Source organism: Saimiri boliviensis, chromosome 14, assembly GCF_048565385.1.
Source record: "Saimiri boliviensis isolate mSaiBol1 chromosome 14, mSaiBol1.pri, whole genome shotgun sequence".
Taxonomy (NCBI): domain Eukaryota; kingdom Metazoa; phylum Chordata; class Mammalia; order Primates; family Cebidae; genus Saimiri; species Saimiri boliviensis.
In genome coordinates this window covers 44,026,254-44,052,056 of record NC_133462.1, presented here as the reverse complement: position 1 = coordinate 44,052,056, position 25,803 = coordinate 44,026,254, and the positions used below count along the sequence as shown (strand labels likewise).

Below are 25,803 nucleotides of genomic sequence, written 5' to 3'. Positions count from 1 at the left end.
TCCGCGGGGAGGGCGGCCCTGACTTGGCCCGGGGAGGCGGGGTGCCACTGCGTGAGGCCGAGGCCGATGACTTGTACTCAAGCTCCGCCTCCGACTTGTCCCGCGGTCTATTGCGCATGCGCACCAGGCACCCAGCGCGTCTAACCACGTGCTGCCGCCGGGGCGGAGCCCGCAGGAACCCGGTCGCATCAGGTGACAAAAGAGTCCCTGCAGCAGCGTCGGAGACTCGCTAGAAAAAAAAGACGGGGGCCTGTCTACACTCGCCAGCGACTTTTATCCTTCGGGGTGGAGCGGTCTTAGACATCCGCTTCATTAGGGACAGAGGCCCCAGCTCGAGCTTCCCTGCACTAGAATACCCAGAGGCAGAACTTAAAATCAAAATGTTTATTGGAGTGTTGTACAAAAAAGTTTCCAGTCATAAAATGTATATTACAAATCATTGGAAAAGAAAACCCCACACATTTGGCATGCATCTTCTTAAAAACCGAATCTCTAAAATGAAAGCCCACGCCAGCCCGAGGCTGCAGCCCAGCTCCGTTTCCAAGTTGTGCCGTGATGCTCGCTCGATGCAGGGCTTGGAAAAGGCTGCAGGCGGCGGCGCCACAGGACTGAGACCCTCAGATCTTTAACAGAAAGAACTGCCACGTGCAGGCCTCGGGCTAACCCCAGCCAAAGCCGCTGGCCTGAGGATAGGTGCATGATCCGATTCTGGGTCAGCCCGCAGGCCGCCTGCTCCTGGGCTCAACGGGGCAGACCTCAGCGTTTACCTGGGGCTGTGTATCCCAGAACCCGGTTGGTCCAGCAGCCGTGGGCCTCCCCCCAGGGCTGGGTGGCGTCTGATGCTTCGCAGGGAGGGTGCTAGGCTTAGAGTCACACGGCATGGGCTTACACAGAGGGGCGGTTTCGCATCTTCTAAGCAGCACACAGCTAAGCGTATTTGGGGACAAATGCAAATTGTTTCCCAGGCCATAAATAACTTTTAAAAATTTGATTTCCTTAGTGTTTCCAAAGACTCATTTATCAATGAACCTCCAGTCACCCACAGGCCACCTAGTCCACGTCTCTTGCCACCCCCTTCAGCCAAGGGCACCCACAGTGCTATGGCCTCCAACAGCTCCACTCAAGGCAAATGTAGGGTTGGGGGGGTCCTGGACAGGGCTGGGCAGCCTCTGGACATCAAGACCTGCGAGTTTTGGGGGAACTTCTTTGTCCATGAGCCCAGCCTGCAAGGCTGTCAGCAAATCACAGACCAACGTCAGGGTACAGCTTTGTTCCTCCAGACCCAAAATATATAGGATGTGGCTGAGACCACCTTAGACTCCCACAAGCCAAGACCACCAAGACCTACCCCAGAACCCTCACGGCAGGGAGCCTGGCTGGTGTAAGGTTCGGGTGATTCCTGCTGTGAGGGTGGGGAAGAGGACGCAGCCTGGCGCCCCCATTCCCACTTCCAGAGGCCCGTAGATGGTGTCCTGGGGCAGGCAAAGCTCCCCACCAGCCGACCTTCCAGGAGGAAATGCTTTGGTAAGACATGCCCTCTCTACGTGGGCAGGGACTTCTGAGAGCTAGGACAGTGATGGGGGCACACGGGGCAGTGGTGTTTCTGCTCTGTTGGCCGCTGGCTCCTTCCTGGCCTGGGGCTCTGGCCTCCCATACCCTCCTCTCACCAGCAAGTCCCCAAGGAAGTGGACACTCAGTCCAGGGGAGCGGCACCACCCCCGCCCTGCAGTGGATGCCACGGCCCAGAGACGGCGCGTGCCCATGGCTCAGTATTGGCGTCTTTAAGACTCGAGCTGCACTTTCTGAAAGAGGCTTTGCCGTCAGAGGGTCCGCCAGCCCCACGCCACCCGAGGAGGGTCAGCCTGTCCTCAAGGCCCCGGCGTGAACCCCTGATCTGCGTACTGACCAATGTAAAAAAATAAATATCCATTAAAAAAATAACTTCTGTGTATCTATGAGGGAGGGTGTAAACGGTGAGCTATTGCCAGAAGGGGGTGCGGGGCATCGGGAAGCTGGACTGAGGGGCTTGGGGGCGTCGAGACAGGAGTCAGGTGGCCTAGGCCTGAGAAACGGTTTCAGCGAGAAAGTCACAGATAAAGCTACAGCATGGATATGCACGTGTATATACAGGCGCAGGGCAGAGGGTGCCATGACAGGGAGGGGCCGCATCGCTCTCCTCCAGAGGGTCAGGCATTGTGGCGTTTCCTGCAGACGGCTGCTCTGAAACTCACAGCCTCTGTGTCTGAGGCAACCAGGTATATCCCCTCCACACTACGGTCATGACAGGTCTTACAACAGGACGGTCCTCATTCTTCCTTCTCTGGGTCCTCCCCTTCCCTGCCCTGTCAGCCCTGCAGTCAGGAACTGAACTTCGAAAAAACTCCAGCAAATAAACTTGATGGTCAGAAAAACCTGGGAATCTGGAAGCCCAGGCAGGAGAGTGAAAACCCACCCTGGGGGCCACACGATTCCTACGCTGGTGGCTGAGGGGTTTCCACTGTCCAAGGCTGAGCAGCCAGAATCTGCAAGCCTGGCCCCCAGCCCCACCACGTCGAAGCCTGAACTCTGAATTTGGTTTTGTAGAAAGCCTTCAAAAAGCAAAACCCGGCTGGGCGTGCTGGCTCAAGCCTGTAATCCCAACACTTTGGGAGGCCGAGGTAGGTGGATCACAAGGTCAGGAGTTCAATACCAGCCCGGCCAATTTGGTGAAACCCCGTCTCTACTAAAAATACAAAAATGAGCTGGATGTGGTGGGTCACGCCTGTAATGTCAGCTGCTCAGGAGGCTGAGACAGTAGAATCGCTTGAACTCAGGAGGCGGAGGCTGCAGTGAGCCAAGATCGCACCACTGCACTCCAGCCTGGGCGACAGAGCAAGACTCCGTCTCAAAGAAAAAAAAAAGCAAAACCCACCACCACTGAATTCCTCCGTGATCTCTGCGCTGGGTCCGCATGAAGACCGCCTGCTGTCCCGTCCCTAGCCTGCTGGCCCTCCTCCCTCCAAGCCCGAGCGTCTTCTAAACCTCGGGGTCCTGGCCCTGGGCTTCCAACTGGACCAAATGGTGAGATGGGGAGCGGGGTGGATTGGAAAGAAAGCCTCCGGACCGTGGTGAAGTGGCGACAAAGCGGAGCTGGAGGAAACCCACCGAGAGGGAGGGCTGGGGAGACCCACCCACACGTTCTGGCAGTTTGCTTAGAAATTCTCTAAAAAGTATCAAGAACTAAATAAAGCCAATGATATAAAAATAGTTTTCAGTGGCTCTGGGTAAAGAAAGGTGTGTGGATGAGGAGTGTGGGTTCACATGACGCAGCAGCCTCGCGAGGTGGTCCTCGGGTCCCCCTGCAGGAAGGAAGGAAGGACAGCCACGGTCAGGAGCAGGCCACCGGCAGGTAGCTAGCGGGCTGTCCCCACCTTCCCCACCAGGGAGAGGCCGGACAGGAGGGCGGGGCAACAGTGTCTATTTCTAGAGGCTTCCATTCCATTTCCCCACGAGCCCAGCTGTGAGCCACACGTGCTGTTTTTGGGTTCCAGAAAGAACCACAGGAATCTTGCGATACGTGCATTTGATGTGGTTTCTGCACTCACCTCCCCAAAAGCCAGCACTGAAGGGGCCTGTGTCTTGGACGGAGGAAGCCTGGTTGACCAGAGAGCATCTGGGGAGCTGTTCAACACCCACCTCCCAGGGGACCCCCGAGGCCAGCTACCCTGAGGGCTGTGATGTCACACATCCACACGACGGGCACGACCCAGGAGGCAAGAGCAGCTCTCTGCCGTGCCTGTATCAGCCAAGGCTGGCTTCACCCGAGCCACGGGAGCCAGGTGCAGCTCCCACCGGGGATTCGGCCAGAGTGTGTGTGTGTGGGTGTGTGGGTATGTGTGTGTGTGCGCGTGCATGTATGTGCATGTACAGGGACACGTGTGTGCGTGCATGAGCTCATGCTGCCCCAGAGGCTGCTCCCCAGCCACAAGAGGGCACAGGAGCCCTACCTGTTGGTGGAAAAGATCCTCCTCCCCGAACTCGGCTTCCTCCTCCTCTTCCTCCCCATTCTCATTCTCCCGAACCACTGAGGACTGCTTCACGGTCCTAATGGCCACTTCCTGTGTGGGACAGGACACGGCAGCATGTCCGGGATCAGGACCAGAGCTGCTGTGTCGGTCCCGAGGGTCCCAAGACCCCACCCAGGACTCCAGCCGAGCACCTGTCAAGTCAGGCACTCACCTCGCCATCTGCGTTGACCAGGACAGTGCGGAAGCTCTCGCCCGTGCCCCAGCTGCTCTGGCCCTTCCACACCAGTGTTGAGGGGGGGCTGTGGGCCACCCCCGCCCCAGCTGCCCACACCTGGGGACCCAAGAACAAGGACCCCCATCAGGGTCGCCTCTGGTTCCTGGGATGTGGGCCAGCCACTGGCCCCTACCAGGCAGCCCCCTTCAATGCCCTAGGCATTCAGTCCTTCCAGCCCGACACGGGCTTGTCCACGGTGATGGTCCCCAGGATACAGAAGAAGGGAACACAGTGACCAAAGGCTCCTGGCTCTCGCCCCCAGGCTCCACAGTCCATGCCCCTGACTGCTACATCTCAGGACGCCTGCCAGCCCAGATGGCCTGGACTCAGACCCTGGGCACGCTGCTCAGGCTCAGGGAGGCCCAGTGGGGCCACACGGGTGCATGAAGGTTCCAGGACTGCAGCAGCTCCTTTGAGACGGTGCCTGCTGCCACCGACATCCCCACCCCCTGCCGAGTCCCGCACCTCCAACCCCACCTCACACCCCGTCCGTGGCCACCCTCGCCCTCCTGCCCCACCACCTACTGTGACCATCTGGCCGGCACGCAGGACATATTTGGGAGTGAACTTGTAGGCGATCTCCTCCCCCTCCAAGATCTGCCTCTTGATCCTCCAGTTCCCCAGAGACTGATCCTGGAAGACGAGGCGCAAGCATGGGCCTCAGCTGCCAGGACAGCGACACCTCCCCCTAGCCCTTGCCAGCGGACCCCCCATCAGCTGGGTCACGCTCATTACCCCTGTGCCCCAGTCATTCCAGTCACCCCCATCAGCTGGGTCACGCTCATTACCCCCGTGTGCCCCAGTCATTCCAGTCACCCCCATCTGCTGGGTCACTCATGTTGCCCCTGTGCCCCGGTCATTCCCGTCACCCCCATCCGATGGGTCACCCCCGTTCCCCTGTGCCCTGGTCATTCTTGTCACCTTGTCCGAGTTGTTCTTCAGCTGCACGAACTTCCCCTCCAGGTCGATCTCCTCTATGCTGACGCTGCCCGAGGCCGAGGCCTGCTGGGCCAGGTGGAAGCTGCTGCTGCCACCGGTGCCCACGCCTGTGCCCAGGACACTGGGGCCGCTGCCCAAGGGTTCCTCCACCTCCAGCCGCTTCCGCTTACTGCGGCCCAGGCGCCCGGTGGCCGGCGTGCTGCTGCCGCTGCTGCTGCTGCTCAAGGTGGCTCGAGAGACAGTGACGCGTGAGGATGGGCTGGGGGACAGCTTCAGCCTGGGGGGAAGGCAAGGAGGGTGGGACTGGCGGTGGGAGCCCCAGACAGCCCAGGGCATGCGCAACGGTGGCTGCAGCCCTGGCCCCCCTCCGCCCCTGCATCCCCCCAGCAGCCCCGCCCCTCGCCAGTGACCCCCCGCAGCCCCACCTCTCCTCCTCGCCCTCCAGCAGCTTGCGGTAGGCGCTGATCTCCATGTCCAGGGCCAGCTTGACGTCCAGCAGCTCCTGGTACTCGGCCAGCTGCTGCTGCATCACGTCCCGCATCTCCGTCATCTCCTGCTCCTTGGCGTCCAGCATCTTCCGGAACTTGTCTCGCTCCCCAGCCATGGCCTCCTCCAGCTCCCGGATGCGATCCTCAGCCGCGCTGGCCTGGGGAGGGGGCGGGCAGTCGTGGGTCACAAGGGCCCGGGTGATCCTGGGACTGCGGGAGACGGGTGTGATCACTGCGAACCGGGCAGAGGCCAGCCTCGGGCGTGGGGTGCACAGGAGGGGAGGGAAGGGGCATCGCCAGGCGCCCCAGCGCTGCGTCCACTGCGGAAAGGCTGGAGCCCCAAGCCCGGCACATCCGGGGCAGGGCCCAGCGGTCCGGCCAGGGGGATGGTGGCGGTGGCAGGGGGCTCGTCACCTGCTTCTGGAGCCCGGAGAGCTGGAAGCTGAGGGACTCCAGGCGCATGCGGGCCTCCTTCAGCTCCTCGCGGGCCGCGCTGGCCGCCTTGTCGTTCTGGTCGGAGCTCAGCTTGGCGCTGTCCAGCTGCGGGGACACGGGCGGGTGAGGGCGCGCGCGGGGCGGGGGTCCCCCCGGCCACCCCGCCCGCCGGCCACACCTTGGCCTGGTAGGTCTGCTCCAGCTCCAGCTTGTACAGCCGCACTTGCTCGTCGTGCTGGCTCCGCAGCTCCTCCAGCGCCTGCGCCATCTTGAAGTCGTACTCCTGCTGCCGGCTGCTGTCCACCTCCACCAGGCGCCGCTCGTGACGCCGGCGCGTCTCGCGAACCTCCTGCGGACCAGCCTCTGTGACCCTCCGACCCGCCGGGCCCCAAGCCCCGGGCCCAAGGGACGGCTCCAAAATGTGCCAAGAGGAGCCTCCAGGCAATTCCGGGTTCCCTGTGCACGAGGTACGAGCTGGTGCACGTGCAGGGGAGGGGCGACCCCGGGGCCATCCACACACTAGAACGTCACTCAGCCACGAACAGAAGCAGGGCTCTGACACTGGCCTCAGCGTGGATGCGCCTTGAGGACGTCAGGCTCAGTGAGAAACGCCAGGCACAAAAGGCCGCAGAAGGCGTGACCCCATTCCCACGGAATGTCCCAGACAGGCCCAGCCACAGAGGCGCGACGGGGATGCCTGGGTGCCGGGGCCGGGGGGGCGACAGAGATGGGTTGTTTTTGGGTAATGGAATGTTCTAGAATTAGAGGTGGTGGTCGCACAATCCTGTGGAGGTCCTACCAATGCTGAACTGTACACTTCACAAAGGTGGACTTAAAATAGCTGGGCATGGGGCGCGGGCGAAGTGGCTCACACCTGTAATCCCAGCACTCTGGGGGACCGAGGCAGGTGGATCACCTGAGGTCAGAAGTTCAAGACTAGCCAGACCAATATGGTGAAACCCCATCTTAATTTAAAAAAAAAAAAAAGCTGGGGCCAGGCGCGGTGGCTCAAGCCTGTAATCCCAGCACTTTGGGAGGCCGAGGTGGGTGGATCACAAGGTCGAGAAATCTAGACCATCCTGGTCAACATGGTGAAACCCCGTCTCTACTAAAAATACAAAAAATCAGCTGGGCGTGGTGGCGCGTGCCTGTAATCCCAGCTACTCAGGAGGCTGAGGGAGGAGAATTGCCTGAACCCAGGAGGCGGAGGTTGCGGTGAGCCGAGATCGCGCCATTGCACTCCAGCCTGGGTAACAAGAGCGAAACTCCGTCTCAAAAAAAAAAAAAAAAGCTGGGTGTGGTGGTGGGCGCCAGTAGTCCCAGCTACTCAGGAGGCTGAGACAAGAGAATTGCTTGAACCCGGGAGGTTGCAGTGAGCCAAGATCACACCACGGCACTCCAACCTGGACAAAAGAGTGACACTCCAAAAAGAGAAAAGCAAAAAATGTGAACTCCTTCATAAAAGCTGTTTTAAAGAAAGCGAGCCGGGCGCGGTGGCTCACACCTGTAATCCCAGTACTTTGGGAGTCCAAGGCAGGAGGATCACCTGAGGTCAGGAGTTCAAGACCAGCCTGCCTGGCCAACATCGGAAAACCCTATTGCTACTAAAAATACAAAACTTAGCTGGGTGTGGAGGCTGAGGCAGGAGGACCGCTGGGACCCGGGAGGTGGAGGTTACAGGGAGCCGAGATCACGCCGCTGCCCTCCTCTCAGGGGTCCGGCATCCTGCGGGCTGCACGAGCCTGAGCCAGGCTCCCCACGGCAGCTCCCTCCGAGGGCCCCTCCGCGGTGTCTTCCCGGGGCCCCACACGACCTTCGCGGGTCTCTTCGCAGGTGCCCTCGTGGGTCTCTTCACAGGTCCCCTCGTGGGTTCCACCAGGGGTGTGTTCCTGGACCCCCGCACAGCCCTGCTGAGTCTCCTCATGGGCTCTCTCACAGGGTCCCCCACAGGCCCCCTCACAATGGCCCCGGCGGCCTCCCCTCTGGCTCCCGCGAGGGCCCCCGTGCTCTCTGGGCCTGGCTGGAGCGGGGCGTGAGTCCGCGGCTGCCCCGACATCCCTCCACCAGCAGCTCTCCCTGGGGAGTGAGCGTGGCCGGCCAGCCCCGGCATTCTACCCTGCACTGTGACATCACAGCGGGTCCTGAGGGACACGGGTGATGGCCCCTCCTTGTGAGGCTCCAGGTGAGGGGCTCTGCAGGTCGGGGAAGGAGGCTGGGTAGGGAGTGCAGGCCTCACCCCTGCTTTGGACAGGGAGGCCTGTGGGAGGCGGCACAGTGGCCCCAGAAGACACACCTGACCGTCTCAGGGTCTAGCGGTTAGGCCCCAGGCGGCCACAGCTCAGTTCCCAGGGTGTGAATGCCAAGCTTTAAGAAAGGCAAGAAATCAATGTAGACCTTCCTTGACACACAAGAGATGTGTTGTGACCGGCGGGTTGGCTCAGGCCTGTAATCCCAGCAGTTTGGGAGACTGAGGCAGGAGGATCACCTGAGCCCAGGAGTTTGAGACAAGCCTGGGAAACATAGCAAGACCCAGTCTTTACTATCTAAAAACAAAATTATGGCCGGGCGCGGTGGCTCAAGCCTGTAATCCCAGCACTTTGGGAGGCCGAGGTGGGTGGATCACGAGGTCGAGAGATCGAGACCAACCTGGTCAACATGGTGAAACCCCGTCTCTACTAAAAATACAAAAAATTAGCTGGGCATGGTGGCACGTGCCTATAATCCCAGCTACTCAGGAGGCTGAGGCAGGAGAATTGCCTGAACCCAGGAGGCGGAGGTTGCGGTGAGCCGAGATCGCGCCATTGCACTCCAGCCCGGGTAACAAGAGCGAAACTCCGTCTCAAAAAAAAAAAAAAAAAAAAAACAAAATTAAAAAAAAAAAAGGGCCGGGCGTGGTGGCTCACGCCTGTAATCCCAGCACTTTGGGAGGCCGAGGCAGGCAGATCACGTGAGGTCAGAAGTTAGACACCAGACTGGCCAACATGGTAAAACCCCGTCTCTACGGAAAGTACAAAAATTCCCCGGGCATAGTGGTGCGTGCCTGATCCCAGCTACTTGGGAGGGTGAGGCAGGAGAATCGCTTGAACCCGGGAGGCGGAGGTTGCGGTGAGCCGAGATTGCACCTTTGCGCTCCAACACGGGCAACAGAGTGAGACTCCATCTCAAAAAACAAAAAAAAGATGTGCCCATGTCCCGATGCCCAGCAGCTGCGAATGCCCCTTATTTGCAGACGGGGTCTCTGCAGTGCCGTGAGGTCACTCTGGATGATCCGGGAGGAACCTGAATCCAATGACACGTGTCCTTGTCAGATACACAGAGCATGGGAGCAGAGGAGGGAGCCGCGGGGGCGGGGGGGGGCCGGCCCGGCCTCTCAGTGCCCTCCACGGCCGTGAGGGCGGGTTCTGTCTCCGCTGGGCCGCCGCTCACCTCCTCGAACACGCTCTTCCGGAAGTCCAGCTCCTCCTGCAGGCTCTGGCAGCGGTTCTCCAGGTCCACGCGCATCAGCGTCTCCTTCTCCAGCTGCTTTTTGGCCACCGCGTGACCGTCCTCGGCCTGGGAGGCACAGGACAGCATGCCAGCGTGACAATCTGCCGCCCGCGCCCTGCAGGGGCGTCCCACGGCTCCTACCACCTACCTTGGCCAGCTGGGCCCGCAGCTCAGCCACGTCGCTCTCCAGGCTGCGCTTGTCGCTGAGGGCGGCTGCCAGCTCCGCCTCGCTCCGGTGGAACAGGGACTCCAGGTCCTTCACTCGGCCCTGGGCCACCGTGAGCTCACCCTCCCTCTTCTTGGCGCTGAAAGTCAGGAGGGCAAGTGAGCGGGGAGGGGCAAGGCCCACCGGGTCACAGGGGGCACCCCCAGGCGTGTCGCACAAGCCCAAGGACAAGGTCACCAGGGCCTCCGAGCCCCGGACCTTCCCATCCCACAGACGATGCGGCCCCAGGCGCCCAGGCAAAACCACCTGCGCCCTCCTCATCCGCCTGGCACTGTCAGGAGCCCAGCAAGTGACAGACACCAGCGCTTGGGGCCACCGAGAGCCGTGGGCTTTCCCAGCCTGTCCTGCCCCTTCTGGACCCTGGAGGACCATCTGAGGAGAAATGAACGCATCCTCTATGAACGTTACAAAGGAAGACCCTGGCCTTTCAAGAGTCGGCCTTGTTGGTAAACTTAAGCTGTCTGAAGCAGGCTCACCCACCAACATGAGCTAATTAAGACAGCAAACACTCAGACTTCGTAAACACACAAATACTGCCAGTGTGGATTTTAGGCACTCAAGCATTTTCTTTTTAAGAGACAGGGGTTCACTTGTTTGCCTAGGCTGGTCTGAGCAATCCTCCTGTGTTAGCCTCCCAAAGTGCTGGGATTACAGGTGTCAGCCATCAAGCCAGGTGACTCTTTTTTTTTTTTTTTTTTTTTTTTTTTTTTTGAGACCGAGTTTCGCTTTTGTTACCCAGGCTGGAGTGCAATGGCGCGATCTCGGCTCACCGCAACCTCCACCTCCTGGGTTCAGGCAATTCTCCTGCCTCAGCCTCCTGAGTAGCTGGGATTACAGGCACGCGCCACCATGCCCAGCTAATTTTTTGTGTTTTTAGTAGAGACGGGGTTTCACCATGTTGACCAGGATGGTCTCGATCTCTTGACCTCGTGATCCACCTGCCTCGGCCTCCCACGGTGCTGGGATGACAGGTGTGAGCCACTGCACCTGGCCACATAATTCTAAGTCTTGGAGCTGAATTTTGCCCCCTCCCACCAGGGAACTAACTTTATCCCCCCCAAGCAACAGTGAGGACACCCAGTGTCTCAGTGTCACAGCTGCTGACATTCGGGGCCGTCCTGGGCACTGTCTCTGCCCTCCACTCACTGCAGACCAGGAGTTCCTTGCTGCCCAGTTCTGACAACCATAAATGTCCCCAGGAATCATCCAGTGTCCCCTGGGGACAGAATCGCCCCAGGATGAGGACAACCGGGTGTATCAGGAACAACACAGCAAAGGTTGCTGCCTGGGCATTAAAAGAACCCCACATCCAGGCGGCTTGAGCCCAAGCTAGAGGTAAGAAGTGACAGAGATCTCTCCCGCCTAGCGGAATGTGCTTCCCCATTCCCCAGCACCTTTCAAAAGACCCATAGGCATTTGCCCACAAACTGAAAGTGACCCACAACTGTTCCCCTCTGTCTTGTCTGTGTAACCATATCTGTATCAATAACTGTATCTATCTACATAATCTATGTCCATATATATCAACCTACAGATAGCTATATCTACTGCCCTATCACTGTCTATCCATCTGTCTATAATCCATCATCCATCTACCCATCCATCCACCGTCTCCATTCATCCATCCATAATCCATCATCCATCCATCCATCATCCATCCACCCATCATCCATCCACCATCCAACCATCCATCCATCCATCATGCATCCATCCACCATCCATCCATCCATCCATCCATCATCCATCCATCCATCCATCCATCCACCATCCATCCAGCATCCATCCATCCATCATCCATCCACCATCCATCCACCATCCATCCATCCATCCATCATGCATCCATCCACCATCCATCCATCCATCATCCATCCACCATCCATCCATCCATCATCCATCCACCATCCATCATGCATCCATCCACCATCCATCCATCCATCATCCATCCACCATCCATCCATCCATCATCCATCCACCATCCATCATGCATCCATCCACCATCCATCCATCATCCATCCGTCCATCATCCATCCGTCCATCCATCATCCATCCGTCCATCATCGATCCGTCCATCATCCATCCATCATCCATTCGTCCATCCATCCATCCATCCGTCCATCCATCCATCCATCATCCATCCATCATCCATCCGTCCATCATCCATCCATCCATCCATCCATCCATCATCCATCCGTCCATCCATCCATCCATCATCCATCCGTCCATCATCCATCCGTCCATCCATCATCTATGCATCATCTACCTATCTCTCTCCTGCTAGCTGCCAAGCTGTCACTCTCTGTGGGACTCTTCCTTTCTTGTGTGGCCCAGAGAGGGAGGACTGCCCTCCCAGCTCATGGTGCCCTCCCTGCCTGAGATCTGTAATAAATCTTCAAACTGGTTTCCTATAACTGTGCTGAATTTGCCTCTTCTGTCAGAAGAACCAGGAGCTGCCTCAGGCAGGGCTCCCAGTGCCAGAGCGATGGTCAGGCAGGCATATGCCAGACATGGGTCAGATAAGAGCCCCAGGGCGGCTGTTGCATAAACACATCTCTCCTGTGAGGGGTCCCTGGTGGGGGGTCAGACAATCAGGTATAAGGCACCTGCCAGGTAAAAGCGTCCATGCCAGGTGCACGGAACACAGGTCTGGCTCCTGTTGCGTCCCACCAGGGCAGGGCTGCCGGCCACTCTAGCACTGGACCTGGCATAGCTGGGGCTCTCCACACACTGGAGGTGTGGCATCTGCTTGCTCTTGCAAGGCGTGAAGACCAGAAACTTCAGCCATAAAGTTGATGTGACCCCGTCAGCAGCCTGAGAGACAGTAAGCTCTACTTGCAGGCATGGAGTGGATCTCCAGCAGGGTCTGGGGTGCAGACCCCACATCTCTGAGCTCATGCCACACAGACCAGATCCTTCCACTCAGAGGGCTGCGAGCCCCTCGGCCCTGCAGGGGATTTTTCCAGGGGTTTGGGGGAAGCTGGAATCTGTGGGGCAGATCCTGGCTGAGTGCCCGCTGCGTGGAAGGCACAGTTCTCACACCAGAGGTGCATCTAGAACCCTGGCCTTCCCAAGCAGGACGTCCTTGGAGGGGACAGGCTGCCCACTAGATGGGAGGCTGCCTGCGGGCAGGGCCGGAGGGCGCTGGGAGGCAACCCTGGGGCCAGAGACCTGAAGGTGCAGTGCTGCAGAAGCAGCCAGGCCCACCACAGCTGAAAGGGCCTTGCAGGCAGGCGAACAGCAGCGCAAAGGACCAGGGGTGAGGAGGAACAGGCAGGTTGCAGGCCAGCTCAGAAGACTGGAGTGGAGATCAGGGAAGCTGGGCAGCTCCTCAGCAACTCAGTCTGAAATACAGGGCTCCGCAGGACTGCAGGGCAGGCCCGGAAGGAAGGTGCTGGCTTGCAGGGCTCACAGCCATTTTCTAAGAGCCCCAGGCGCTGAGTTCGATTCCCCAGCCGTGCACCCGGGGTTTCGTGGCAGGCTCTGGCTTGTGAGGTCCTGCACGCTGCTCCCATGTTTCTCTCATCGTGTGAGGTCTTGGAGATAAATTTGTTAAAAAAAGAATAACATTAGGCTGGGTGCAGTGGCTCACGCCTGTAATCCCAGCGCTTCAGGAGGCTGAGGTGGGTGGATCACTTAAGCCCAGGAGTTTGAGACCCGTCTGGCCAACATGGTAAAAAAAATGAGCTGGGCGTGGTGGCACGGGCCTGTAATCCCAGCAACTCAGGAGGCCGAGGCAGGAGAATTGCTTGATTTAGGAGGTGGAGGTTGCAGTGAACCAAGATCAGACCACTGCACTCTAGCCTGGGTGACAGAGCAAGACTCTGTCTCAAAAATAAATAAATAAAAAATTAAAAAATTAGCTGGGTGTATGGTGTGCGCCTGCGGTCCCAGCTACTCCAGGCGGGGCTGAGGCAGGAGGATCACCTGAGCCTGGGAGCTCGAGGCTTCCATGAGCTGTGACTGTGCCACTGAACTCCAGCCCGGACAACAGAGGAGACCGTTTCTCAAAGGAAAGGGAAAGACAGGCCTCACTGTGGATGCCAGGCGCTGCTCAGGAGGTCCGGAACCGGGAATTCCTCAACACCTAGGGCAGGCACTATGGAGCGTTTTGTTTTTTTAACCTTTCAATTCGAGGTGAAATTCACATCACGTAAATTTCAACGTTGTAAAGGAAAGGGTCCAGAGAGGCCTGGTGCGGGGCCCACAGCAGCTCTGTCCAGTCCGCCCAGTGCAGTTTTGACTTCACAGTAGCTCCGAACACCCTGTCCACGCTCTAATCCTGCCAGGGCCTGCCAGGGCGTGCTCGGCTCCACAGAGGAACCTGCTTATGAAGCACGGTGAGCCCTGGAGGCAGACAGCCCAGAGGCAAGGCCCGCGCAGGCCCCGCCGGGCACCCGTGCTGCGTGGGATGTGCTGAGAAGGCAGCCTGTCCCCGCTCGTGCCTGGCCCCAGGGTCCCTAGCTCACGGCCGCTATCAGGGCGCAAGTGGTCCCCCAGGAGCCCTGGGCCCCGGGGAGGTGGGCAGTGGTCCCTGGGCCGGCCTGGAGGTCCTCCTGCTGAAGGGAAGCCAGCTCTCTCCATGGGCACAGTGCCAGCCTTGGCAGGAGGGCGTCAGAGGGAGAGCTCCCCAGCCACCAGGCATGCCGGCCCCAACACTGCTGGACGTGGAGTCCCTGTGGCCACACTCCAACTCAGGGACAACATGGCTGCTGTCACCCCCATACCAGGTGGCCAAGGTGCCACCCCTCCTACCAGCGGGTCCCTCCAGGCTGAGCCAGCCCGGGGTGCAGGGGTGCGTGGCTCTGGACAAGCAGCGTGGGAAGACCCTGGCCCACCCCTGGCCTGAGGGAATCAGAGGCACCTGCAGATGCCTGAACGCTGGCAGCTGGAGACCTAGTGCCAGCTTGAGCCTCAAATCAAGAAAGGCCTTGAGCTCGGGGTTTTGCTGGCCTCCCGGCACCTCTGAATAAATACTCCTTTTACCATCATCGCTCTGTTTAAACTGCTGCCCACAGCACCCAGGCCAAGAATCAGGCAAGACTGGGTGCAAGGCGGACAGGGCTGATCATTTCTGCCAATGCGGGCAGTTGTCACCCAGATGGTGACACCTGATAGCCATCACCCAGAGGCACTCTGCAGCCAACCACGGGGCAGCCCAACAACCCATGACCACCCTGGTCACACACCACACACCAGAGCGTCCCAGAAGCTGGCACAAAACCCCGGCACGAGGAACAGCCGACCACAGGGAAACGCCCACAATGGGCCTGGAGGTGGGAAGCATCTCGCTCCCGTGCACCGGCGTGGCCCGTGGTCTAGCCGTGCGGGAGCAGGCGCAGATGCAGGTGAGGGCGGCGGGCCAGGCTGTCCGGGCAGCCCTCTCTGGGGAAGCTGGCGGGAGACTTTGCTTCTCAGCCTAAGCTGCCCTGCATCTCCTGCTGTCCCACCTGAGCATCTGTGACTTTCCTCAGCACAGAAAGTGACGTGGCAGCCACTGGTGGGGACACAGGACAGGAGCTGTGAGCTCCAGGCTGTGCCCGTGTCGGGGTGCCCCGCACGAGCCCCAATGCCCACTCTCCCCCGTCTGCCCTGTGGTGCGAGGATCAGGGTGACATCATGCCCAGCCACGGACGCTCACCTCTTGTTGACCTCGTCCAGCTCTGCCCTCAGCTTCCCTATCTCTATCTGCAGCCGGGCGCGCTCTCGAGCGGTCTCATCCAGGACTCTCCGGGCGTCGGCCAGCTCCGACTCGTACAGCGCCTTGATGCCACTCACCTGGGAAGACACGGCCAGGGCGAAGTGAGGACTCAAGCTTCCCCTAGGACTGAGGCAGCCTGGGGGCCCGGCCACTGGCCCCGCTCAGATTCCCGGGGACTGGCACGCAGAGCAAGAGGATGACAGCTGGGAACACTGGGACAGCCTGTGCTGCCCGCCTCGCAGACACAGCAGAGGGAGCCCCTGTGGGGGAGGGGCAGGTCCCAGCCATCCCAGGAGCCCCCTCCTCTGCGGCGGCCCCTCTGGAGCGATCATCTCCCACAGGCTCCAGCTCCTGGCACAGCAGCGCCCAGTGCCGGAGACCAACGGTGTGGGTTCCTGAACCTGGAGCAGCACAGCAGCTGGATGGAGCTTGTCCCCTTCCCTGAGGACCCGCCACATCCGGAAACGCAGCCCCTTAGCTGCTGTCATAGCGACATGATGCCTGGCAATTAGGTACATCGTTCACACTCCCAGTTTCGGAACCAGAAAACTGGTGGAGATGTTTCATTGAGCATCTCTCCTGCAGGGCAGCGTGGACATCGGGTGATCGTCCTCGGACAATTGGTGATGACAGCAAACTGGGGACCCCCTCCCAGACCACACTGGGCCTGAAACCCTTCTACCTCTGCAACCCAGCGGCCCCTCCCAGACCCCACTGGGCCCCTGAAACCCCCCAGTGCCTCTGTAACCCAGTGCTCCCCTCCAGACCCCCTAAAGCCAGAGACCCCCTGCCCCGGCCTCTGTAACTTGGAGTCCCCTTCCCAGATCCCATAGGGCCTGAGGTCCACCCCCACCATCCTCAGCAACCTGCGGCCCCCTTCCAGACCCTGCTGGGCCCAAGATCCCCCACTTCTGCAAACTGGGGCCAGTCTGTGCCCCGATCCCACACACATGCCCATGGCCCACAAGCAGACTGGGCTGCACCCCGGGATGGAGGAAGGGGCAGCTGGCCTCCCCTGCCGTGTGCCCCCCAGGCCAGCTGCCAATGTGGCAGCTCAGAGGTTCCAGGACAGAAGCTCCCACCCCTCGCTCACAGGGGTCTGAGGCTGGAGTCCCCAGCTCCCCACCCCACCAGCTGCCACCACCTTTCCCCAGGGAGACCCAGCCCAGCCAGCAAGAATGCAGGGAGGGGCTAGAGAGCCAGAGGTCGCCAGGGCGGGCAGGGGTGGGCAGAAGCGACTGGAATACCCTCTGGGCTGCCTGGCTGAAGAAAGCCCCTCCCTGATGCTCACACAAAGCCCAGCTGGTACCGACAGCCAGGCCCCTAAACCCGCCCTCTTGAGGGCCTCCGGGCGAACTGGAGGCACACGCAGTGCAGGAAGGCGACCTCTCCAGTTGCTACTAATCCTGCTGCAACCACAGCCGCCACCTGCCCGGCCTCTGCACGAGCCAGCTGGGGGCACAGCTCAGGCTTCATGTGGCCTCCCTGCCTTCCCTCCTCCCACAGGGCCGTGCACTTAATGAGTTTAAAAACATGTGGGAGCAAACAGCAGCGAGATGCCGCTTCATACCCACTAGGGCGTCCATCAGGAAGACAGACAGCCACAGGTGCGGGCGAGGACACAGAGAAATCGGAAGCTCCCAGGCAGCGGCGGGAACCTGAGCAGAGGCAGCCCTACAGAAAACAGCCCAGGAGCTCCCCCAAGAGCCACAGAGCCGGCCCAGGACGCGGTAAGTCCACTCTTAGGTGTGGACCCAGGAGAAATGAAACTCACATCCCTCCCTGTTTGAAAACTACACACTGGTCAGGCGTGGTGGCTCACGCCTGTAATCCAAGCACTTTGGAGGCCAAGGCGGGCAGATCACCTGAGGTCAGGAGTTCAAGACCAGCCTGACCAACATGGTGACACCCCGTTTTAAAAAAAAAAAAAAAGGGGCCGGGCGCGGTGGCTCAAGCCTGTAATCCCAGCACTTTGGGAGGCCGAGACAGGTGGATCACGAGGTCGAGAGATCGAGACCATCCTGGTCAACATGGTGAAACCCCGTCTCTACTAAAAATACAAAAAAAATAGCTGGGCGTGGTGACGCGTGCCTGTAATCCCAGCTACTTAGGAGGCTGAGGCAGGAGAATTGCCTGAGCCCAGGAGGCGGAGGTTGCGGTGAGCCGAGATCGCGCCATTGCACTCCAGCCTGGGTAACAAGAGCGAAACTCCGTCTCAAAAAAAAAAAAAAAAAAAAGAAAGAAAGAAAACTACACACAGATGTCCACGGCACCATCTTCCCTAATAGCCAACGACTGCCAGCACCCGAATATCCATCAGAGTGAACAGACAGAAGGAGTGCAGGGCCGAACGCAGGGCTCACACCTGTCATCCCAGCATATTGGGAAGCCGAGGCTGGCAGATCACATGAGGCCAGGAGTTCAAGACCAGCCTGGCCAACATGGAGAAACTCCGTCTCTACTAAAAATACAAAATTTAGCCAGGCGTGGTGGCACACGCCGGTAATCCTAGCTACTCGGGAGGCTGAGGCAGGAGAACTGCTTGAACCTGGGAGGCGGGGGTTGCAGTGAGCCAAGAGAGATTGGGCTGTTGCACTCCAGCCTGGGCGACAGAGTGAGACTCCACCTCAAAAAAAAAAATAAAAAGACTCTAGTCCCGTATTCTTACTGCACCTTTTCTGTGTTTATTTATTTTGAGACAGAGCTTCACTGAGGCTGGAGTGCAGTACCACGATCACAGCTCACTGCAGCCTCAAACTCTCGGCTCAAGCAAGCCTCCTGCCTTGAACCCGGGAGGCAGAGGACGCAGTAGGCCAAGACTGCGTCGCTGCATTCCGGCCTGGGACAGAGCACTTCAGCCTGGGAGTTCGAGGCTGCCGTGAGCTATGACTGCACCACTGCACTCCAGCCTCGGGTAACAAAGCTAGCCCCTGTCTCAGTCTCCCCAGTAGCTGAAACCACAGGCACATGCGCGACCGTGCCTACCTAATCACTTACTTCTTTATTTTTTGAGACAGTCTTGCTCTGTCGCCCAGGCTGGAGTGCAGTGGTGCAATTTCAGCTCACCACAACCTCCACCTCCTGGGTTCAAGCGATTCTCCTGCCTCAGCCTCCCGAGTAGTTGGGACTACAGGTGGTCACCACCATGCCCGGCTAATTTTTTGTATTTTTAGTAGAGATGACGTTTCACCATGTTAGCCAGGATGGTCTCGATCTCCTAGACTTGTGATCCGCCCGCCTCGGCCTCCCAAAGTGCTAGGATTACAGGCATGAGCCACCACACCCAGCAAATAATTTTTTTTAATTAGCTGGGTACAATGGCTCATGCCCGTACTCCCAGCTACTCAGGAGGCCAAACGGGAAGAATCACTTCAGCCTGAGATTTCAAGGCTGCCGTGAGTTATGACTGCACCACTGCACTCCAGCCTGGGGTAACAAAGCTAGACCCCGTCTCAAAAATAAAATAAAATTTGGCCGGGAGCGGTGGCTCACGCCTGTAATCCCAGCACTTTGGGAGGCAGAGGTGGGCAGATCATGAGGTCAAGCAATCGAGACCATCCTGGCCAACATGGCGAAACCCTGTCTCTGCTAAAAATACAAAAATTAGCTGGGCGTGGTGTCGTATGCTTATAAGTCCCGGCTACTCGGGAGGCTGAGGCAGGAGAATCGCTTGAACCTGGGAGGTGGAGGTTGCAATGAGCTGGTATCAGGCCACTGCACTCCAGCCTTGGCAACAGAGTGAGACTCTGTCTCCAAAAAGAAAGGAAAAAAAAAAAAAAAAAAAAACAGAAACGGCACACGTATGTGCACACACATACACCACATTTTAGAAATGAAAAGTGAATTTAACTACAAGCATAGCAGAAATTTAAAATATGGAGTATTGGGTGCATGCCATGGCTCACGCCTGTAATCCCAGCACTTTGGGGGGCCAAGGCAGACAGATCGGTTGAGGTCAGGAGCTCAAGACCAGCCTGACCAACATGACAAAACGCCACCTCTGCTAAAAACACAAAAATTAGCTGAGCGCGGTTGCGCGCGCCTGTAATTCCAGGTAACTGGAAAGCCGAGGCAGAAGAATCACTTGAACCCCGGAGGCGGAGGCTGCGGTGAACCAAGATCACTCTACTGCACTCCAGCCTGGTGACAGAGTGAGGTACTCTCTCTAAATTAATAACAATAATAAAGTAAAATATGAAATATTGTAAAGCCTTAAATGAAATGGAGAATATATTTGGAAACTTACGTTAAATGCACAATTTCTTTTTTTTCTTACCAAAAAGCAGAAAGAAACCAAGATTTTCATCAGTGCACGCGATGGCTCATGCCTGTAATCTATCTCAGCACTCTGGGAGGCTGAGGCAGGCAGATCACCTGAGGTCAGGAGTTCAAGACCAGCCTGGCCAACATGGTAAAAGCCGATCTCTACCAAAAATATAAAAATTGCACCATTACTCTCCAGCCTGGACGAGCACAGTGTGAGACTGCCTCAAAAAAAAAAAAAAAAAAAAAAAGATTTTATGTTTTGCTTAAAAAAATTTTTCTGAGACAGGATTTCACTGTTGCCCAGGCTGAATTCCAACTACTGAGCCGGATAAATCCTCCCACGTGGGCCAGGCACAGGGGCTCAGACCTGTAACCCCAACCCTTTGGGAGGCCAAGATGGGAGGATCATTGAGCCCAGGAGTTCAAAAACAGCCTGGGCAACAAAATGAGACCCTGTTTCTACAAGGAAAAAAAAAAAAATTAGCCCGGCATAGTGGAGTGTACCTGTAGTCCCAGCTACTCCCGAGGCTGAGATGGGAGGATCACTTGAGCCCAGGAGATCAAGGCTGCAGTGAGCTGAGATTATGCCACTGCACTCCAGCCTGGGTGACAGTGAGGTGCTGTCTCCGAAAAAAAAAAAAAAAAAAAAGATGGGTGTATGTTGGTAAATAATATTGCTTGGTGTTAATTCAGCAGTAATCCACAGCCAGGCTGCAAACTCCGGCCCCAGACGAGCTCCACCCAGCAGACTACAAGCCTGTCCAGGCTGAAAGCCCACAGTTTTTATATTTTAAATGGCTAGGGGTGGCCAGGCGAGGTGGCTCACACGCAGCTCACGCCCGTAATCTCAGCACTTTGGGAGGCCCAGGCGGGTGGATCACCTGAGGTCAGGAGTTTGAAACCAGCCTGACCAACATGGTGAAACCCCATCTCTGCTAAAAATACAAAAATTGGCTGGGTGTGGTGGTCCAAATCCGTGATCCCAGCTACTTGGGAGGCTGAGGCACGAGAACGTCTCGAGCACGGGAGGCGGAGGTTGCAGTGAGCTGAGATGGGGCCACTGCACTCCAGCCTGGGTGACAGAGTGAGACTCCGTCTCAGAAACACAAACAAAAAACCTCGAGGAGAAAAAAATGAAGATAATCTGTGATACAGGCAGACTGCATGCACCCCACAGTTCCACGTGGTTAAACAAAGTTTTATTGGCACACAGCTGTGGCCATTTCTTCCCCTACGGTCTAAGGCAGCTGTCATGCTACGGCAGTGCTGAGTGGTTCCGACGGACACAGTTCCGCCTGTTTCAGAGGGAGGCCGCGGAGCGTGCCTGGTTTTTGGAACTCTCATAATGAGGCGAGTTCTGGTGCTGAGGCGGGGGCGCCTCACAAAGACCCTTTCAGCCTGCGGAACAGGTGTGCCGGGGAACCGGCCGGCGCTTAGAGGCGATGCAGGGGCTGGGGACGGGCTGGGCCTCCTGTTTCATCTTTTACGGCATCCAGCAAGTGCTGGGCTTGAGGGATCCCAACAAATGTGTTGGATCTCGAGGGCCTGGCAGGGGTTCGGGTGACCCGAGACGGCCTTTGCTTGGGGTCCCCTGCACACACAGAGTGGCACACTCAGCTGGGAGAGGTCACAGGGGGACAGAACTGCCCAGCTGAGAACTCCGGTTCCGAGGGGCAAATGCAAACACTGGCTCGGGGTCACTTCCAAAGCAGATTCCAGCCTCCAAGCTCGCCCGGCCCCGCCTGCTGGAGCTTCCCGGGCCACCTCCGAGGCCCCGCCCCCCCACCTCCCACCCCGCAGCCCGGAGCAGCCAGGGGACACTGGGGCGAGGCCAAGTCTCCTCCCTCGGGAACACAACGCCTGGCAGGGACGTACCCGGAGTACCTGGCTCTCCCACACCTGGACACAGGCCGCCCCTGCCACCGGCACGCAGCGACCCTTCTTCAACAAACACCCATCTGGCCGGCCCCCACCCCACCCTTCCCCAAGCCCTCCAGCGATGCGTACATGGCGATTCATCCATGCCGCCAAAAGACACCTCGCTGCAACACACGGGAACGTGGAACCCATGCCCGGCCCTGGTTGTGCACAAGTGTGAAACGGAGCGCTCGTGCCGGCAGGAAAGAAGTGAGCAAGATGTGTGTGAGGACCTCAGGGGCCGCCACAAACCTGGATGCTTTGCGTTGTGTTTTGAGCCTGATAAAATCGGAACCCAGTCCCTCCTGCCTCCCAGCAGGCTGCTTGGCCTGGCCACAGATGCCATGATAGCGAGTCATCCTCCTGGGGGCCGGGTCATCCTCCTGGGGGCCGGGTCATCCTCCTGGGGGCTGGGTCATCCTCCTGGGGGCCGGGTCATCCTCCTGGGGCCCGGGTCATCCTCATAGGGGTAGGGTAGTCCTCGTGAGGGCCAGGGACCAGGTCATTCTCTTTTCGGGGTGCTGAGCAGCACCCCAGCCTCCACCCACTCTATGCCAATGATGTGTCTCTCCCAATGTGACAAACAGAAGCATCTCCAGCCTTGGCCAAGCGCCCCCAGGGCAGAACCTGGCCAGGTAAGAGAGGCCCCGCTGTCCAGGTGACCTGCATGCTCTGGAGCATGACAGTCAACGTCCCTCCTCAATCAGAGCTCCCTCCCCCGCCCCCATCCTGCCAGCCTGAGCCTGAGGCTACTCTCTGAACCCCACCTGGCCCACCTGTGTCCAGAAAGCCCCCAGCTATTCCAGCTCACCCCCTCCATGAGGGCCCACATGATGCCTCCCTACCAGTGGCCCCTCCCCCAGCAGGGTTCCTGGACCACTAGTCCCAGGTGGAGCTCCCAGCTGTCCCCTGCCACGTGCCCTGCAGACACGGCTCACAGTTGGGGGGGGCGGGCAGTGTGTCACCTGCTGAGTGGCTGCCTTCACCGGAGTCAGGCCTGCGTTTCACCCAGCCTGGGTGAACTGGGCTGGGAAGGACGCTGCTGGGGCCCCGAGAGGTGGCTAGGCCGGGCTCCAGCCGTTCAACAGGGCGTCCCTCCCCAGCACTCACCAGGCCCCGCATCCCCAAAGCTCCCTGCAGCTGTTTGTCCCATTGGCAGGTGGGACAACAGAGACCCGAAGACAAGAAACCAGCTCTAAGCCTGCACACCGAGGTCCACAGGCGGCCTCTAAGTTGGGACAATTCTGTCCCCACTGGACAGATGACAAGACGGAGGCTCCCAGAGACACAGGGGCCAGCCCAAAGCCACACTGATTGAAAAGCAGGAAACCAGCCAGGTGCGGCAGCTCACGCCTGTAATCACTGCAATTCAGGAGGCTGAGGCAGGTGGGTCACCTGAGGCCAGGAGTTTGAGACCAGCCAGGCCAACATGGCGAAACCTGTCTCTACTAAAAACACAAAAATTAGCCGGGCGTGGTGAAGAACGCCTGTAATCTCAGCGACTCAGGAGGCTGAGGCTGAGACTAGCTTGAACCTGGGAGGCGGAGGTTACAGTGAGCCGAGATTGCACCACTGCATTCCAGCCTGGGTGACAGAGAGACTCCATCTCAAAAACAAGAAAAGCAAAGCAGGGGACCCCCCCAAGCACTGATGTTCCCTCCACCTCCCTGAAGGCACTGGCTACATTCTTTCAGGTTCCCTGTCCCCAGGGCACTGTGACAACAGAACCCGAAGGGAGCCACTAGACCAAAGTTTAGCTGCTGTGGCCAAATACACAAGCAACAGGCAGTTATTACAATCACGCCCATTCCAAAGGCGGGGCACTGAGTCCCACAGAGGGTAAGTGACTAGCCCAAGGTCACACAGAGGGTAAGTGGCTCCCAGAAGGGACCCAACCCCCTCAACAAGCAGCTCTCCTCCCAGAAGCCACCATGTCCTCCGATCTCCAGACAGGCAGGTGGGGGCTGAGAGCCGCATGTTCCGACTTCGGCACCCGGCTCTCCCAACAGGACCCCAACCCATGGCAGGAACCAAGTGGGTGCTCCTGGCTGCCCCCCATCTGGAGTCCTGTTGTTGGATTGGGCATGGCCAGTGGGAGAGACAAAGAGCCTCCCAAGGGTTAGGCAGGTGGCCAGGACAGATTGCACCCAGCCCCCACAACACCCACCCTCACGTCCCCTCCGGGGCCGGACTTAGCAGCCCCGCCTTCAGTCTGCACCGAAGCCTCCAGGCCCATTCAGAACCTGCAGTTTCCACCGCACCCAGGACCTCCACTCTCCCCTTCCTCCACATTCCCTTGAGGGCAGAACCTGCCGGTGACCCCAGGGCACAAGTAAGGGCCTCCCAAATTTCCCGTGGGACCCCAAGGTGCCAGAACCTCTCCCTCGGCCCCCTACCCACCCCTGGCCCTGCTGAGAGATGAGGAGCCTGACTCCAACCCCAGTCACCAACCTCTCCTGGATTCATCAGCCAACTCCCTACAGTTCCAGGGAGAACTGAGACCACATGACTCACACCAGAGACTCCAGAAATACCCCCCACCCATTCCCACCGCATTGTGGGGCTTCTCAGAGGGCCTGGGCCCCCCAGTCTCCTTGGAGCCCAGAGACCACCCCCATTCCCCCAGATTGACGCCAGAGACTTCCACTCACACACCCTCAAGTTGGGGGGAGTCCGCCAACTCTCCTTGGAATCCTCTGAGGGTCGAGGCACATGGAGGCTGCTACCCAATACCCAGGGAGCCCCCAAATCCCCAGGACCTCTCTTTGGTGGGGAACCCTAGTCGGCACCCCTCATGGCCACAGTAAGCACCTCCCACGGAAGGGTCCCCAGAGCTAGCTGGAGGCCCCTCTGCGGTCCTCACTTAGGAGACCCCCTCCGCAGGTGGGCCATTCCTGGTCTGCACTCCTCACTCAGAGCCCTAGAAACCCTCTGGGAGCCCCTGAGAGAACGGGCCATTCCCGTCTGTACCCGCTAAGGGGCCCCCCAAGATCTCGGAAACTGTGGCGGGCAAAGCCTACCCAGCGGGCACCTCTCACACAGGCTTCCCCATCTCCAAGGACCGGCCGTACCCATCCCTACTCAGAGTGGCCCGCGATCGCGCGCCCCGCGGTGGGCAGGATCAGCCCGGCCTGCACCCCTTGTTCAGGGCTCCCTATCAAACCCCTGGAGACCCCGAACCGGGAATCATCCAGGGTCCCCCGCGATCGCGCGCCCCGCGGTGGGCGGGGCCTGGCCGAGTTGCATCCTTCACTCAGGGAATCTCCAAATCCGGACCCTCTCCTTCTGCTCAGGATTCCCCGCCACTGCGAACCCGGCGGTGGGCTAGGCCTGGCCCAGCAGCACCCGTCACTCAGGGGCCCCCAAACCTCCGGGAGACTCCCGAGCCGGGGCCCGTCCCCGTCTGCACCCCCGCCCAGGGTCCCCGCGACCGCGCACCCGCGGTGGGCGGGGCCTGGCCGAACTGAACCGCTCACTCAGGGGCTCCTCGAAACCCCCCGGAGACTCTCGAGACCCGGGACCGTCCCTGTCTGCACCCAGGGTGCCCGCGATCCCGAACTCCGCGGTGGGCGGGGCCTGACTGAGCTGCACCCCCTCACTCAGGGCCCCCCCAAGAACCCCGCGGAGACCCCCGAGGCCGGAGCCCGTCCCCGTCTGCACCCCCGCCCAGGGTCCCCGCGATCTCGGGCCCCACGGTGGGTGGGGCCTGCCGGCTGCACCCCCGCCCGGCCCCTAAGCCCCGGCGCCCACCTCGCGCGTGGTCACCTCCTCCTTCTCTGAGATCTTGAGCAGGAGCCGATCGTTCTCCAGCTCCAGCGCGCGGACGCGGTCGATGTAGTGCGCCAGGCGGTCGTTGAGCTCGCGCAGCTCCTCCTTCTCCTGCAGCCGCGACAAGCGCGTGGGCGACAGTGGCGTGGCGGGCCCGCCCGCGCGGCCGGTCAGCGGCGTGGCCATGGTGGCGGCGGCTCGCGGCCTGCGCTGCTCCCGACGGCGGCCGGGGCTCGGCGGGCTCATTCAATCCGCGCCGCCGGCTGCAAGATGGCGCCGCGCCGCGCCGCGCCCGCCGCCCG

At 59.3% G+C, this 25,803-nt stretch overlaps 1 protein-coding gene across 1 annotated transcript; it reads right to left on the bottom strand.

Annotated features, from left to right (window-relative positions):
• Positions 1-369: 369 nt before the first annotated feature.
• On the bottom strand, positions 370-25,803 carry LMNB2 (lamin B2). The gene is made up of 12 exons (XM_039466603.2): positions 25,484-25,803; positions 15,491-15,627; positions 9,778-9,934; positions 9,570-9,695; positions 6,322-6,492; positions 6,123-6,248; positions 5,646-5,866; positions 5,203-5,497; positions 4,807-4,914; positions 4,219-4,338; positions 3,987-4,097; positions 370-3,338 (listed from the first exon to the last, which is right to left on the bottom strand). The coding sequence occupies exons 1-12, from the start codon at positions 25,745-25,747 to the stop codon at positions 3,297-3,299; spliced, it is 1,878 nt and encodes a 625-aa protein (XP_039322537.1). The 5' UTR covers positions 25,748-25,803; the 3' UTR covers positions 370-3,296.

What these genes read in the sequence shown, in the direction of transcription:
- LMNB2 (XM_039466603.2), bottom strand. Translation starts at nt 25,747, where the DNA reads ATGAGCCCGCCGAGCCCCGGCCGCCGTCGGGAGCAGCGCAGGCCGCGA. An exon ending in CTGGAGGGCGAGGAGGAGAG is followed by an intron (nt 5,498 to 5,645) that starts GTGGGGCTGCGG and finishes CCTTCCCCCCAG; the next exon opens with GCTGAAGCTGTCCCCCAGCC. An exon ending in AGGATCTTTTCCACCAACAG is followed by an intron (nt 3,339 to 3,986) that starts GTAGGGCTCCTG and finishes TCCTTCCTGCAG; the next exon opens with GGGGACCCGAGGACCACCTC.